Genomic DNA, 16874 nt, shown 5'->3' on the forward strand with positions numbered 1-16874 from the left:
GGGGGGTGGAGTTATGGTCATTGGACTTGGATTTAAATCTCGCAAATTATTTAACCTCTTTCAGCCTCAGATTATTCCTCTGGAAAAAATGATCATAATAATGTTTACCTTATAGAATGGTGAGAATTCAATGAAATATTGTTGAAGCAATATTTGGCACAGTACTATCTTTATCTATTGAATAATATATATTTTAATTAATTTATTGGCAAATTATACATAATAGTGGGATTCATTGTGACAGTCATACATGCACATAACATAATTTGGTACTGAATGACATATAAGTGAAGTAGTAAATAGAAACAAATTTCAAAAGCACTATCCAATTATCTGTTTTGTTTATCTTTTCTACTTTTGTGTCCTCTGTGATCCCTTATAATTTCCCATGATCCCAATAAAATGCCAGTCATGGCCTAAATACCTCAGTGTGAAGCAAATCTCAGTGTGGTCACAAATCTCCAAAGGAAGCTGATTTGTGCTCTGATCCCAGCCTCCGTGATGACACCGTTCACGTGGCTGATCATGCGCATTATTCAGTTATAGGAACATGGTGTCCAAGAATGATATTTATGTATTTATATTTGCTGCATCTCCACGAGAGCCTCTTTTGGAGGTTGCTGAAATTTGCTATCAAGAAACGATATTTCGGAGGCGCCGGATGGTGTTTTGCCCTCTGTATGTTCATTAAACATCTAAAGCCCAAATTTTCTCATGATGATGGAGCTGTTCTTCAGCGTTTTGCCATGTGAACTAGAATCTTTCTCCCTCCCCAGCCCCTTCTTCGATTCTAAATCCTTTTATTTCCCAGTACTGGGGATGTTTGGTGGTAGTGCACTCGCCTGGCATGTGTAAGAACCTGGGTTTGATCCCCAGCACACCCCCCGCACACGCACATATACACACACAATCAAATACCATAAGTCAGGGGAAAAAATCCAGAGGAGGGACAATAAGAATGACCTTCTAGGAAACAACTGTAGCATTCCATCTTCTATCAACTAGACAAGAGTTACCAAGTGGCCCCATGAAGAATCTGAGTTTCTTTAGTGAAATCAGTCTCATAAAACCTGAGTGCTAAAAGTGCCTTTCAGGGTGTTTGTCCGGCACTCTCCAGATGAGGAGAAGAACATTCAGAAAGGTTGTCCAAAGCCATTCTGTGACACAGATGGGCCTGGAGAAGCTGGCGAAAGTAAACAGCTTGGTAGGGCTGGGGACGTGGCTCAAGCGGTAGCGCACTCGCCTGGCATGCGTGCGGCCCGGGTTCGATCCTCAGCACCACATACAAACAAAGATGTTGTGTCTGCCAAAAAAAACTAAAAAAAAATATATAAATTAAAAAAAAAAGAAAGTAAACAGCTTGGTAAAGGTTAAGAGTCACCATCACCCTTAATACCTCGAATGGTGCAGTCAAGCTCCTAAGCTCAGAGCGAAGAGGTCAGGACCCAGGAGCTAAAGAAAGTGGCAAAGTGTAACTGAATTTGAGAATACGACTTCTTTTACCTAAAACACTGGGTTTATTTGCATTTTTTCCCTATCTATGACAAACTTAATCATAACACTGTGTGACCCCCACCCCCACCCCTGGGAACCATATCAGAAGATTCTCAGCCTTGTTACATTATCTCTTCATAGTGGTGACTCACACAGTAAGTATGGCGGGCTCCCCTGGCAAAGGTTATTTTAGGCAAGGGTCCAGACAAAGAAGTATCTCAAAATATCTGGCCTGACAGACTGTTAAGGTGAAACTATTTGTATATCAATAAAAAAAAAATCAACACGTTTGCTACTTGTCAATATAATATATCAAGTGAGATCATGAGAGTCTTCTGCAAAATGTAAAGTAGCTCCAGTTGGTAGGTTTATTATTTGCCTTTACATCAGCCAGATGGGAGAGACCACAGCTCCTAATTCCCAGAGCTGAGTGGTTTCAAGAAAACTATCCACCTTTCAGGCCTCATCCATGCAATCTAGAGCCGTCCTTTTATTGAATGGTTTTGAGTGTGACCTTCTAAATAGATTTCTCACCCACAGTCCTTCAGTAGCACCAGGGCTGGGGGCCCAGCAGCCTAGTCAGACCTGAGGCCTACCTCAGGAAGTGGGTGATGTCCACTGGGCCCCACAGCTTTCTCAAGCTTCGGTCTCTGAAAGGAAGACTGTGGTGTGGCCTTCAGTGAGTGAGCCCCAGTTTGTTGGTTGTGATCAACCTAATGACATGCTTGATTATATGCGTGATAAAACTTTAAAATCTTAGTATCCCAGTGGTTAGGTTTGCCCCACACTCTCCCTGTTCTTTTTTATTAGACAAGATTACATTTTTAGGACCCTCATGGTAAAACTCAGTGGATTCTGTCTTGTGTGGAGGAGATTAGAGAACCCTTTTGTTGTTATGATGTATTTGTTAGATTAGCAACTTTCCCTATATAAAGACCCAAGGCCTATGGCCCTGGTTATGGAGAGCTGACCAGGGTAGTGAATCCCAGAGTGGGCCCTGGGCATGTGAGGTGGGATGGGCTGAAGGTCAGAGGAGGCTGATGTTGGAATGAGACAGTTGGGTGTCAGCACCCACAGCTCTTCCTAAGCCCCAATCCACTCACCCCACTTCTACCCTCCTCTTTCTTTTCCCAGACATATTTACTTGTCAACTCCATGGTTGTAAAATGAAACCAAATTTTTTGGAACATTGTGTGGGAAAACCCAGAGAAAACTGTAAGCCCACCCAAATGGAATGTTCTTCCCCCCACCCCCCCTTTTAGCCTTGTTATAAAACATTTGCCTCTTTTTCAAATCTATTCATACTCACGCTCAAATTCAAACCGATCTCAGCAACAGGGCGCATTAGGACTTTTATTATGATTTTTGAGTTTAATACTTTACAACCAAGATAGTATTTCCTATTGGTCATAAGCTCCGGTGTTAGTTTCTGTGCCTCTTAGCTACCTCTCCTCATGCCACACTTGGATTGCTCAGGCAGGTGCATTCTAAACGGGAGTGTGCCCATCTGAACAGGATGGAGCCCTTCCCAGGGGACTATTAATTACCTACAGAATGTGGTTGTTGACTTGCTGATTTCCATGGAGTTTGTACATGTCAAATTCCTGTTCAACTCCTCAGAAAATGATGATTCATCTCTTAAATGCCCCCAGAGAATGGTTAAGAAAGGTAAGTACATCTCTACCAATGGGCTCCCAGGACTAGTGGAAATCCCATCCCCGTTACACTGTTCATCCCAGTAGGCAGAAGCACAGTGCAGGTGAGCAGCCCCACCTGCTGCCCTGACCTGAGCAGCCTTCTCTCCTGGAAGCCAGGGGCACAGGTGGACTAGAGGGCTTGTGCACCTCCACCTGGGAGTGTGAGCAGAAGCCTCACACCCTTCCCTAACAGAGCCCTCGTGAAAGGCAAAATCTAGTGAGCTCACAAGTGTTTCCACTAGCATGCTGCTGACCAGTGACCTCTGAAAAAAATCTTCTGTAATCCCCAAAGCATCATTTGAATTGTTATGAGAAGTGAGAAGGAGGAGATCAGTTTTTTTGGATAAATATTATTTCAACTTCATAGAACAGATATCTTGAGTGAGTCTCTGCTTTTCTGCCTGTTTCCATTCCCACCCATCACTACACGTGCCCTTTTGTACATCTTTTTTCCCCCCCAATACTAGGGTTTGAACCCAGGGTGTCATGCATGCTAGGCAAGTGCTCTACCACTGAGCTAGCTACACCCCAGATTCCTTTTGCAAATCTTAATCTGCAGCATGCTGTTGAAAGTTGAGCTCTGAGCCCCAGAAGACTCATTGTAAAAGTGAAGCTGAGCAGCAGAACTGCTCCAGTTTAAGGGTGGGGTGTGGGGAAAAGACAGAAGGTCAGTGTTGAGGGAGCAATAATGCATGGACGTAGATCTGCTCAGTTTCAAAGAAATGTTTTCACTGATCCAAGGAACATTTTAGGAGAGATTTAGGAACACATTTTTAAAAAAACACCCTGGCCTCCCTGTATTCAGCTTAGCCTACCAACGTCCGATTGTTTCAAAGTATTTCTTTCTTTTTCTTTCCTTTTTGTTTGTCAAGCTGTGTCCAGATTTATTTAAGATGCTTTTCATAAACACTCATACTATTTCAGGCAGGATATGGACAGACAACGGTATCCAACAACTTTTAAACTCCCTTCTTAGTGTGGACTACCAGCATCCAAAAGCCCTGTAAGACCCAGTGACATCTTCTTTCAGTGCTCTGAACTGGACAAGTTCAGGGTGACAGTTGACACCACATTCAGCATGTTTTTAACAACTTTCCATGAGCCATCACTGCTTTCAAGAAAGGAAACGAATATGGCAGAACTCTCCATCTGGAGATCCACTATCTAGAAAGGGAAGCTTTTGGGGGGGTACAGGCGGGTAACGGGGATTGAACTCAAGGGCACTTGACCACTGAGCCACACCCCAGCCCTATTTTGTATTTTATTTAGAGACAGGGTCTCACCGAGTTGCTTAGTGGCTTGCTTTTGCTGAGGCTGGCTTTGAACTCATGATCCTTGGGCCTCAGCCTCCCGAGCTGCTGGGATTACAGGCTGCGTCACTGTACCCGGCTAGAAAGGGAAACTTTTGAGGGATACTATCTTAATGGTATCACTGGAAAGTCCAGGTTGTCTGACATACTGATAACCAATTTTGCAAAGAACAGATTCCCATAGGTCTCTGGGTTTAAGAAGGTTAAGTGGATACTGAAGACAGACAGTGAGAAGAGAATGTAAAAACTAATTTTAGTGTTTTCATGCCATGAGGCATCTGTGCCAAGATGGCTGTGTGTCATCGTCAAGGAATCCCTCTTCTGGGAGCCAAGAGGAAGTCCCTCAAAACTACAAGAGAAAAGTGTTTTCCCCACAACAATTCAGCTTTGGAGACTTTTATTTGTGATACATGCTTCTTGCCCCTAAAACAACAATAACATGTTCTGTGTGTTAACAACATAGCTTTAAAAAAGGTAAAACAAAACTCTCTGCTTTTATAAAACTTGATTTAAAAATAGTATTTAAAGCTGTCCAGTCACCAGAAGTAGAGAGTCATCTAAAAAGCAGACACTTTCCTTGGCATCTCCAGGACCTTCAGGCCTCTGTGCCTGGTTTGTTTGGACATCTCCAATTTCTGAGGGTTATTACCATTCTTGCCCATGTCAGTTTTTCCCTTTTGCCCTTTGGGTACATTCTCTTCCTTCTTGGCAGGGGCATTTTGAGGCTTGGGCTCAGCCTTTGGAGAGCAGGTTTAATCAACAACCTTGCAGATCTTCTCTGGCTCTTCCTTCACCTTGGCATTAGCAAATCTTTAGCGTTCCTTCTAGCCTTTCTCTCTCTTTCTTTCTTTCTTTTTTTTTTTTTTTTGGCCAGGATTGAACCCAGAGGCACTTAACCACCGAGCCACATCCCCAGTCCTTTCTATTTTTAAAATTTTTTTGAAACAGAGTCTCACTAACTTGCTTAGGGACTTGCTAAGTTGCTGAGGCTGGCTTTGAACTTGCGATCCTCTTACCTCAGCCTCCCAAGCTGGTGAGATTACAGGTGTGTGCCACCACATCTGGACCTTCAGCCTTTCTCTTGGGCATGGTGGTGGTGCAGGATGTAAGTGCTGGACACGGGAATGCAGTGGCTCAGGGGCTTTAGGCCGTCTGGGGATTGTTCTGGAGCTCTTCTTCTTTACATTGCTCCTCTTTTCTTTTTCTAAATATCAGAGAGGGTGAAGATGGTGTTCTTTCCATGGGGTAATGGCACTGGAGAAGGGTTAGCAGACGGTTCTGTTCCTTGTGAATGTTTAAGCATGTTTACTCCACAAGATTGTCTTAGTTGATATTTCTGTGGCCTCAGAACCAGGGGTAAGCTATTAACCTAGGCTGGGGGTCTGACTCATGGTGGAGTGGGTCTTATTTAAATGCACAAGGCCCTGTGTCCATTCCCCATCCCTAGCTACACACACACACACACACACACACACACCCCATTACCCCAACAGCAGAGTTCACAAAGCCCAGGACGGAGACAGCCACTATGAGATCTCTAGTAGGCCCAATGCTCAGACCAGCTGGCTGACCTAGGGCTCTCTTCCACACCCCAGATCCTGAGCAACCTGGTGATGGAGGAGCTCCTGCCAACCCTTCAGACAGACCTGCTGCCTAAAATGAAGGGGAAGAAGAATGACCGGAAGAGGGCCTGGCTCGGTGTAAGTGATGCGGTTGCTCTGCAGCCCTGCTTCTCAAAATGCACCTCCTCTTCCCTTTCCTTTTCAGGGCATTTGTTGTTGCTGATTTTAAATAGTTTGTTCTCTGGGTGAAGAAATGCCCACCTCAAGCCTGCTTACTTTCACTTACATGAGGACTAATCCAAACAAATTTGAACTTTAAAAGAAAAATTCAAAATGCACCTGCAGTTCATTCATGCCGTGGGAGTCTGCGTCAACCCTCCTCCTCCCTCTAAATGAGCCCCTCACACACTCCCCCCTGCAAGCCAAGATTCATGTGTCCTTCCCTTTCAGCTGCTGGAGGAGGCTTACAACCTGGTTCAACACCAAGTTTCAGAAGGATTAAGTGCCTTGAAGGAGGAATGCAGAGCTCTGACCAAGGGCCTGGAGGGAACAGTCCGATCAGACATGGATCAGATTGTGAACTCAAAGAACTTTTTAATTGGGAAGATCAAAGGTCAGTGGAGATAATCCATGCTCCTCCTAATTAAATAAGCTGTATGTTTAGGGATTCGTTCATAGTTAGATCTCTTAACTAGCCATCTGTATCTGCAAGTCTCACATCGGTGGTTTCAAACAGCTTCAGATCAAAAAAATATATTTTTTTAATTGTATTCACCAGGTACAGATTTCTATTCTTGGAAATTATTTCCTAAATAATACAGTGTAACAACTATTTATGCAGCGTTTGTGTTCATTAGGTATTATAAGAAATTAGAGATGACTTGAAGTATATCATGTGTACAGTCAGATGCACGTAAGTAAAACACAAATACTGTGCTGTTTTATATCAGGAACTTGAGTGCCCTTGAGTTTTGGCGTTCTCGGTAGTGTAGGTAGATGGGTCTTGCCCAAAATACTGAGTGATGACTGTTCATAGTTTTAGAGAATTAAACTGAGGGAACTGGGGAGGTGTAGGTGCCATGAAGGGCCTAGGTCTTTCCTTTGAAGCTTCGTGGATACGAGGTGGAGGGAACTTGCTTCATGCCCTGTGGTGTTACCTGTGTATTCTGATGCTGTCTATGCTGCCCCAGTTATTGGACTTCTTACATGGACTTAAAGTGGCTTCTGTCCACCTCTGCTGTGCTGTAAGCTCTCAAAGACCAGAGCCAAGCCAGGCACGGGGACGCAAGTCTGTGATCCCAGCAGCTCGGGGCGCTGAGGCAAGAGGATGGCGGGTTCAAAGCCAGCCTCAGCAACAGTGAGGGACTAAGGCAACTCCATGAGACCTTGTCTCTAATAAAATACAAAATTGGGCTGGGGATGTGGCTCAGTGGTTGAGTGCCCCTGAGTTCAATCCCTGGTACCAAAAAAAATAAAAAAGACCAGAGTCATATTGCCTTGGTTTACTCAAATATATTCTTGCCTAGTACCATATCTGGCATAGATGGACTCTCAGCAAATAGTTAAATGAATAACAGACTTTCTTTTGACTGGAAAGCCTACAATTTTGGCTTAGAGTCAATAAATCTGAGTTTCTAGCTCCAACTCCGACATTGGCCAGTCCTATGTACTTGGGAGGTCACTTGAATTCTGTTTGCCTCAGTGTTCCTCTCTAAAATCAGGAGGGCTCAGAAGGGTGGGGTTGGCAAGTGTGGCCCACCACCTGATTTTGTTCTATGGGACACAATTATGCTCATTCATTCACGTGTTGTCCGTAGCTGCTCTCTGTTGTAACATTAGAATTGAGTAGTTGGAACTGAGTCCTTATGGACCGTGAGATGACAAAATTGACTATCTGGCTCTTGATGGAAAAGTTTGCTCATTCCCCCATGAGAGGACTTAAGTGGCCTTGAAGGAATCCCCCAAGATAAATCCTAAGATTCTAAGGTATCTGGGGCCTCCATAACCCCATGAACATATCAACCTGATGTCATTTCAGAGGAAGAACAGGGAGGCTCATTTGTGATTGATTATCAACAATCTTTTTAGATAGTTAGTTCTCAGATATCATTGGCTTATTTAAAAAATGTTTACCACCTGCCTCCTGAGCTCAGTGGAGCTTTGGCAATGCACTCGGAGGCCCCAGTTCCTGGACTCCAAGGCGTGCAGTCTGATGGGATTGTCCGATCGGGGGATTCTCCTGTGCAGTTCAGGCCCTCTTCATACTGCAGCTCAGCTTGCTTCTGGGCTCTCAGAACAGGTCCTGGCTGAGAGAAGATGAGAGAAGGCCTAACACCACGAGTGCATGGTGTCTGTCTGGGTCTGTTCACACGATGCCTTCCAAAGCCAGAGGTAGAGCAACTCCAGAGCGCTGTCCGTTTGCTGTCATCCACGTCTCATTGCTCCATGAGCGCAATGATCTAGGGTTGAATATATGTTGAAACACTCTCTACAGCTTCAAACTGCCAACACCAACTCCTGTGCCAACTCTCTGCCCTCTGGGGCTGCGCTGGGCCCAACCACAGACATTCCCATGGCTCAAATTAAAACATTCTCTCATCTAAATCTGTTGCTCTGTGTGTCCTCATACACTAGAAAAAGATTCTACCCTGGACTATTAGTTGTTTCCTAAAAGAAACCTTAAAAAGCTGGGCATAATGGAGTACACCTGGAATCCCAGAGGTGTGGGAGGCTGAGGTAGGAGGATCGCAAGTTCAAAGTCAGCCTCAGCAACTTAGTGAGGCCCTCAGCAACTCACTGAGACCCTGTCTCTAAAGAAAATATAAAAAAAGGGCTGGAAGGTGGTTCAGTGGTTAAGCACTCCCCAAAAATTAGAAAAAAAAAATTTTAAAAAGAAGTAAACCCTGAAGTCTTTTTAAAACAAAATATCGGAAGCACATTTTAACCAGACCTCTGGTTTCCTACCTTTAAACAAGGAGAGAAATCTCAGGCTGCATTAATAAAGGGCCTTGGATTTCAAACAACCACAACAACAACTGTGGGAGTAGTGAGCAGTGCTCTCTGCACTTGAGCTCTGCTCCGTAGTTATCTTTTAATTTCTTCAGCATTTATTCTACTTCTGCTGAGTCCAGGGGCTGTGAGAATTAAAAGACAACATGATTTTCCAGGTAGAAGATGAATATCTTCTTGTCACAGATACAGAGACAGAAGGAAGAATATGGGAGATGCCCTGAGAGGTTAGAACAAAGCTTAGTGGTTCCCAGTCAGGATCCCATTTCAACTTCAGAAAACTGTGCGGGTGCATCCTAAGGAGGGTGCTCTTTGAGTGTTGGGCAATTAGAAAGAAAGAATGATAATGCCAACAGGTACAATAAGAGTTAGAAGGAACTGCAGGCTTCCAGGGCTCCTTCTCGGTTCTACGCTCTTTGCAAATCGTAAACCCATTTAATCCTCATCATAATCCCAGGAAGTAATGACTTTTATGATCTCCGTTGTACAGATAAGAAAACCGAGGCAGAGATTAAGGAACTTGCCCAGCTAGTGAGTGGCAGTCTGGCTCTGAACCCTTCCTTTTGGCTCCGTGGTCCCCTCAGGGCTTTGTGACAGTTGTCCTCACTTGAGCAAGCCTTTTGAATTAACATGTCACAACACGGTATTCATCACAACCGCATCTTTGCATGCTTGAGAAAATAGCAGAGTATCCAAGTGTGGGATGTGGAATTTAAGCAGCCCATGAGAAGACACCTGAAGACCATACATAGTTCAGGAAGCTGTCACCTGAAGATCATAGTTCAGGTGGTACCAGGGCATTAGGCTGTCCCTGATGGGTGGCATTTGATATGGGCCTTGAAGACATGAGAAGGATGTTTATGAGTAAAAATGGAAGAAGGAAGGCCCAAGTGAAACATGGGTGAAAGAAGGCAGGAGAGCGGGCTGGAGCACCCTGCGGCAAACAGGAGGCCAGAGCAAGTGCCCTGAGGAGCATCCCCTGCCACACCCACCCTCCCAAGCCTTGTCCACCTTGGCTGCAGGGGAAGTCGGCCAGCTCTGCCAAATCACGACTTCACGTTGCAGGATTATTCCAAATTTTCAATTAGATTCTTTTCAAGTAGTTCCTCTCACACTTAATTAACTAATAATTAATTTATTCTCCTGGCAAACAGTTTTGCATTTTAATATCAAAACAAGTCGTTTTTACAAGGCATAGATTGTTTCATATTTGAACCATACAACCAAAATGGTTTTTTCCTAGTAATTCCATGACCTGTTTAATAGTTTACATCCCAAATATTTTTAGTACTATTCATCTAAGATTCTCAGAATCAAAGGACCCATTTGATCCTCCATGACTCTTACTTATTTCTGTAAACCAAAACCATTCGTCTCCCCATAAGCAAGTTCTTTGCCAATAAGAACTTTAAAAACACACTTGAATTTAGTCTCACTTTTGCAAACTAGGATGTGACCTTGGCTGAGTCACCCAACACTGCCAGGCCTCTTTTTCCCCCATCTATAAGATGGAGGTGGGATGCCTGGGGGCTTGAGCTTCCCTTTTCAGTTCTGGGATGCTGTGACAAGGCTTGTGACCTGTCCAGCTCCGCAGAGCAGGCTCAGCCCTGACCCTACTCACTGCTTCTGAAGCTAGCTGATCCTGAGAATCCCCCTGTGCTGGCTGCCACAGGCTCCCCTGCCCTGCTGTGTCACACCCAGACCCAAGGTCTTCCTCCTCCAAGTCAAAGTGAGTATTTGTCTCTGGGGAGAGGAATTATGGCAACATTTTTTTAAATCCCTCTTTGTGATTTTCTTTTCTCTGTACATATCTGTTGTGATATTTTTTCCTTATCAGGGGAAAAAAATATTGTGGTCTTGTTTGGATTTGCTTTAATTGTGAATGGGGACAGAAGGTATGATGGCAAACTGAATGCAAGTTTGTTCCATTTGATCAAGAAAAGATTGTCCTTAAAAAGTTTGTGGGTGCGGGGCGGGTGATGGAATTACATTCGTTCTCTTAGAGAAATGAATATATAAAAATATAAATTATAAAATAATAAATTATGTTTATAGAAAAATAACCTGCATATATGAGGAGGATGATGGATAGGAGCAGGCGGGTCCCCAGCATTTTCTTCTTAGTATTAGGTTTTGCGTGTTCTCAGAAACCAAGCGAAAGAGAAAGAAATCGGGCAGAGGAAACTCGGGAGGGGAGAGTGTCTGTTTGCGCGGCTTCTCAGAGCAGCCATTGGTTTCCATTCTGATGAGCCCTGGCACTGGACCATGGTGCCCATCTGTCTGGCCCATTTGAACCTGCCTAAGCTGCTAGGTGGTTCCATGGGGTACCATCCAACCCTGACCTGGCTCCAGTGCCCTGGATCCAATTTTACCCTAAGTCACACTTTTTTTTTGGCTATTTCCTACCGCAGCATTGGTGGCCCAACCCGCAGAGAAGAGCTGTGGGGAGAGTGTGCAGCCTTTCCTGGCGTCCATTCTGGAGGAGCTCATGGGGCCAGTGAGCTCAGGGTTCAGTGAGGTGCGCTCGCTCTTTGAAAAAGAAGTGGATGAGCTCAGCCAGAGCTTTCGCACCACCAAAGACGGTGCCCAGCTAAAGCAGGTAGGATGGCAAGCCAGGAGATGCGGGCGGCTGGGCTGCTGGGGCTGCCCTCCCCAGGGTGCTTCATCTGCCCACCTGCCTCCTTCTCTCTCTCCTCCCTCTCCTCTGCCCTCCCAACCACTCATCTGCCCTCTCCTCTACCCATCCAGCCACCTCATTTATTTGCCCATTCGTACATCCATCCATTCACCTAATTTTCTTCATTAAAGATGTCCAAGTTGCAAAAATAATAATGTTTGTATAAGTGAAAGAGTATACTCAGTTCATATATACACAATATTCACAGGCAAAATTAATCATCATCACTGATACACACGAATCCAGTCCTCCCCCAACTCCTAGCCACCTTCATTCCCACGCCCTGAATTAGTAATATAAGTAGCTCCATGTGTTTTCCTGGGGGTTTTTTCTTTGTTCTTCCAAATATATAAGCATATACCCTCATTTAAAGAACTTTCTTTGATTCGTTTATTTTCAAAACTATACACTCGGGATATAGAATGGGGTTTTTCAAAGTGGGGTCCCTGGACCAGCATGTTATTATCACCTGGTTGTTAAAAATGCAAATCCTCAGGCCCCTCATCATATCGGGAACTCTGGGGAAGGGACACTGATATCTTGTTTCAGCAAGACCTCCAGAAGATTTGGTGTACCCTAAAATTGAGAATAATTTTCTACTTGACATATCGTGATGCATATCCCTATAAGTCAGTAGATTAAACCAGATGATTTAATTCTGATTCTTTTCCTTCCTCCCTCCTTCATTTTCTGCCTTCTCTCCCTCCTTTCTTCCTTCCATCATTAAAAGCTAATAGCTATTTTTTTCTTTCAATTGTACATATTTATGGGATACAGTGTGATAATTTGATACATATATATAGTGCATAATGATCAAATTGTAATAATTAGCATTCCACCTCCTGAAACATTTGCCGTATCATTGTGTTGGGAACCTTCAAACGTGTGTAGCTCTTGATAAAACACACGATGAATTGTTGTAAGCTGTAGTCACCCTTCTGTGTTGTCTCTTTCTTATGTCCCTATGCATATATTCAAATGTATAATTGTATAAAAACAACACTGTTTTGTAAACCCTTTGAGGTTTTCTTTGCAGCCTGTTTTTTAAATTTGCCTTTACTACCCTTCCTCCGGAACACCACTACCTCCTCTTAAATAACTAGTGTCACTGACTTAGCAGGTGCTACCCTGTACTTTCCCCATGCTTATATAGTATATAAACATGCATATTCATAAGCTATTTTCTTATGATTTGCTTTTAGAAAAGTGGCATTATATTTCCTACACTGCACTGCTTGTCAGTTTTCTCATTCAAAAATACTTCATGAAACTGTTTCCACGGTAACCGTTCTAGCTCTAAATCATTCTTTGTGATGGCTGCATAATATTTCCTATATGAAAGCACCATGATTTATTCAATCATGCCAATATTGCTGGCACCATGAACAAAGCTACAATAAATTACCTGTACATATATCCTTATATCCTGATGTTTTTATTTCTGTGGGATAGATTCCTGGGTTGAAAGGTATATTTCTCATGTTAATAGATGTTTTCATTGTACTTTTAAAAAAAGGTTTAAATTTTACATTCCACTAATTGTATATGGCAGGGGCTTTCTCCCCCACATTGCCATCAGTGATAGGTGTTATTGCCTGTTTGAACTTTGACAATTTAATAAGAGCAAAGTGACAACCCGTTTTTCCTCCCCTGCCTGCTTAAATAATTGACATATTTTTTTTTAAATGACACATTCCTTAATCACACAACAAGGGTCAAATTCGACTGTGCTTTTGATCATTAATTCCACTTCAGTGAACCAGTCCATAATTTGCTTCTTAAAGAGAGTAATTTTTCCCTTTAAAGAACAACGGGAATGGCCCTTTAACACTTCCTGACAGACGATGCATCCTGCCTCTCAAGGTTCAACCTGCCTCTCTCCCTGGAGTCCTCATTCTTAGCAACCTTCTTTCTGTCTTCTTCTCCACCTAGTCTCCTTTTTATATTAAGCAACCATTCTTCAGTTTTAAAAAAATATTTTAAAATAAACTTTGAAAATAGAATGCTTCTGTTGCGGCAACATTTGCCCGTGAGAGTATGTTGACAATCGTGGGGGTTCAGCAGCTGGGCTCTTGCAGGAAGAAGCCCTGTGGCCTCATTGATTAAGGTGGCAGTTGTGCAAACTGAGTAGGAGAGACCCCAGCTTTCAAAGCTGGGTGTCTGCTGTCAACCCTCTTCCTCTCACCCACTCTCCATCACGAGCACCTTAGAGAGGCCTTCTGCAGAGGGAAGCCCTGTGCGCCCTGCAGAGCCTCAGAGGGGTGTGAGGAAGCCTGCTTCCCTCCCCGAGTCTAGGAGTCCAGGGAGCTTCCTAGTCTCCCTGGGGTTTAGGAGAGGGCTGCCACTCCTTTAAGAAAGTCTTGCCAATTCCATTTGCCAAAGAGCCTGCCTGCCTGATTCTTAAGCTTTGGAGTGGGAACTTGGAGTTTATCAAGAACTTAGGAAGCTGGAGTCCCCCTGAATGCACCCTTGGGTCTTGTCACCCGGTTGTTTCTGACATGGGTTTCTGTCCTAGCAATAGAGTTGCCCAAGGGACCCACTGAAGAATGAAAACAAAGCAGCTGAAAATGTCCCAGGTCTGAGTAGTGATTCACTCTAACTGTATGACATGGCTCCAGACTGAAGGTATTTAATTTTTCTCTTCACTGAAACGCAGCATCTAGACCAGCTTATGAATCTTCCTCTGGAATCTGTGAAGATGGAGCCTTGTTACACTAAAGTCAACCTGCTCCCAGAGCGCCTGCAGGAACTCCAGAGCCGCTTCAGATGCCCCCACGTGGATCTGGTGGTCCAGAGGACACAGAACGACATGCAGGAGGTGGGAGCAGCAGGCAGCCCTGGTTCATGAGGACGGAGAGGGGGCAGAGAAAGGTGCTGGAAGAGGAGCGGGTACTGGTGTCACTCAGGGAAATGGGCACGATTCCTCCGTCCTGTTGATTGAAGACACACTCTGTCCTTCACAGGCTTCTCCTTCCTTCCATGTTGATGAGCATCACAGAGAAGAAATACCTGAGGGACTGGAGTAGCATTAATTGGTTATTACTTGGTTGCTCGGTGCTTTTCACCTTGCTTGGCCTGCACTTTAGAAACTTCTGGGGAGATTTTAAGACATACTGATGTCTCCACCTTATCCCTAGTGATTCTGAATATATATTGATGTATATAAGTAGGTGGACAGATATTTTATATATGTAATTCCCATAAATATTAATTTACATATGTAAATATTTATAATTTATATATATGTAAAAATTTTAAAAGAACTTCCCCTGCCTGCCTTCCCACTCTTTCTAATACACAGCTGGGATTGAGAACAACTGGCTTAAGTTAATTTCCTAATCTGATTAAGAGTAAGCCAGCCAATCAATCATGACTTCATATTTGAATTTCTTGTGTCTATTGATAGATTCCTTTTTTTTTTTTACCCGCAAGGAATTTTTTTCCCCAGGAACAGAAATGAATACCAAACTCTTTCTGTATTACAGTATTCCTAAATGAAGAAAGTTGTAACCAGGCGCTGTTCTATTTCACAGATATTTTGGGGCGAGCTTACTCTAGGCTGGACATTGTGCCAGATCCCATTTCACAGATCAGTAGTGACACAGATTCTTAGATAAATTCACTACAGTGTTGAAAGTGGGTTAAATGGTGTGGGATCAATCCCAGGCGTGGGAAAGAAAGGAATGTTTTGTTTTGTTTTTTTTTTCTTATGGGTAGGATTCATCATTATATCTTATTATCTAACCTCTAAGTTGTCAGGGATTAAAGATGGGCAAGGAACAAAACTGGGCAACAGTTTAACGGCAATCTAGATAAGAGTGCACCCCTGAGGACTGGATACAGGTACAACTGTAGAGAATAAGACATCTATCTGAACCATCTCTGTCTCCTGACCTCACCCTCTCTCCCTTCCCAGCCTTGCAGAGAAAGGAAGGATGTGAGGTGGTAGGATGGGAAGCAGAGAGATGTGCTGTGGAGTAGTTGATGTCCACCTAAGCCTGGAGATGCAGCCTGAAAATGGTTGGCAAAGGCTCCCACCTCATCTTGTCAATCTGTGGCTGCAGCACCAGAGTATGGAGGAGGAGCATCTCAGTCCCACAGCCCTGGGCTTTCTAGATGAGGGACGATGGGGAACAGATGAGGGGAAAAAAAAAAAAACACCACATGCATGCAGACCTGCATACGTCCCTCCTAACCTCTTACTGATTGCCCTGTAGCCATGTGGCTGTTGGTCTCACAGCCCAGGTAGTGGGATGAGAACCTGTTGCCCTGGCTCACCTCCCAGAACAGCAGGACTCTGTGGGCTCAACCCCTCCCATCTCTCCAAGCCCAAATGGACATCGCTGGGTGGTCATCCCAGCCTCTCACTTGTTCTGTTTCTGTGTTGTTCTGGTTTCTAGCTCATGCAAAATGCAGTATTCACCTTTGAGCAGTTGCTTTCCCCACATCTCCAAGGAGACGCCTCCAAAATTGCAGCTGCCATTGAGAAGGTCAAGCTCCGAGTCCTGAAGGTAAAGGCTTTTTCTCATCTGTGGGAGCATAAAACAAGAAAACCCCTGTTTCTTTTGTTAGGTGAAAATACCTTGTCCTCCCTTTCAATCTGCTCTTCCCCTCTCCTTCCTCTCCCCGTGACTGTCATCCAGCAGCAATTCCCCCAGTGGCTTTCATGCCTCTTCTGCCATCTAGTGGAGACTTTAGGGACTACAGTTACTCAGCATCCTTACCCACCATTAGAAGTAACTAAGCTTACTTTCACAGCAGTCGAACTTGACAAACGTTATTGGCTGTCCCCACAAGCACTATGACAGGTATTGTATAATACATAAAAACAGGCAAGGCACAAATTCTCTCTTCAAAGAGTTTACAACATAGTAAAATCCATAAAATCAGCGAGCATTTTTAAGAAAAATCAAAATCTGAAGGCAAAGGAATTGCAAGGAAAAGGTATCTGCCAAATGAAATTGTTTTAAACTGGCTTCACATGTGAGTGCAGAGTAAATGGTTGCAATAATAGGAATTTGTATAAATATAGTATATTGTTAAAGCTTTTTAAAAACACTTAGGCTGTTTCGTTTGATTCTCACAGGAAGTTGTGAGATGATTAGAATGTACCCCCAATGTACAG

At 43.8% G+C, this 16874-nt stretch overlaps 1 protein-coding gene across 1 annotated transcript in view; it reads left to right on the forward strand.

Moving 5' to 3' along the window:
• Positions 1-16874, forward strand: part of Niban1 (niban apoptosis regulator 1) — a 140594-nt gene that overhangs the window by 110330 nt on the left and 13390 nt on the right. Inside the window, exons 7-11 of the mRNA XM_015491704.2 lie at positions 6097-6201; positions 6514-6676; positions 11484-11671; positions 14406-14567; positions 16150-16260. Of these exons, the coding sequence (XP_015347190.1) occupies positions 6097-6201; positions 6514-6676; positions 11484-11671; positions 14406-14567; positions 16150-16260 (729 nt within the window). The remainder of the gene's footprint in view (positions 1-6096; positions 6202-6513; positions 6677-11483; positions 11672-14405; positions 14568-16149; positions 16261-16874) is intronic.

Source organism: Marmota marmota, unplaced genomic scaffold (genome assembly GCF_001458135.2).
Source record: "Marmota marmota marmota unplaced genomic scaffold, marMar, whole genome shotgun sequence".
NCBI classification, from domain to species: domain Eukaryota; kingdom Metazoa; phylum Chordata; class Mammalia; order Rodentia; family Sciuridae; genus Marmota; species Marmota marmota.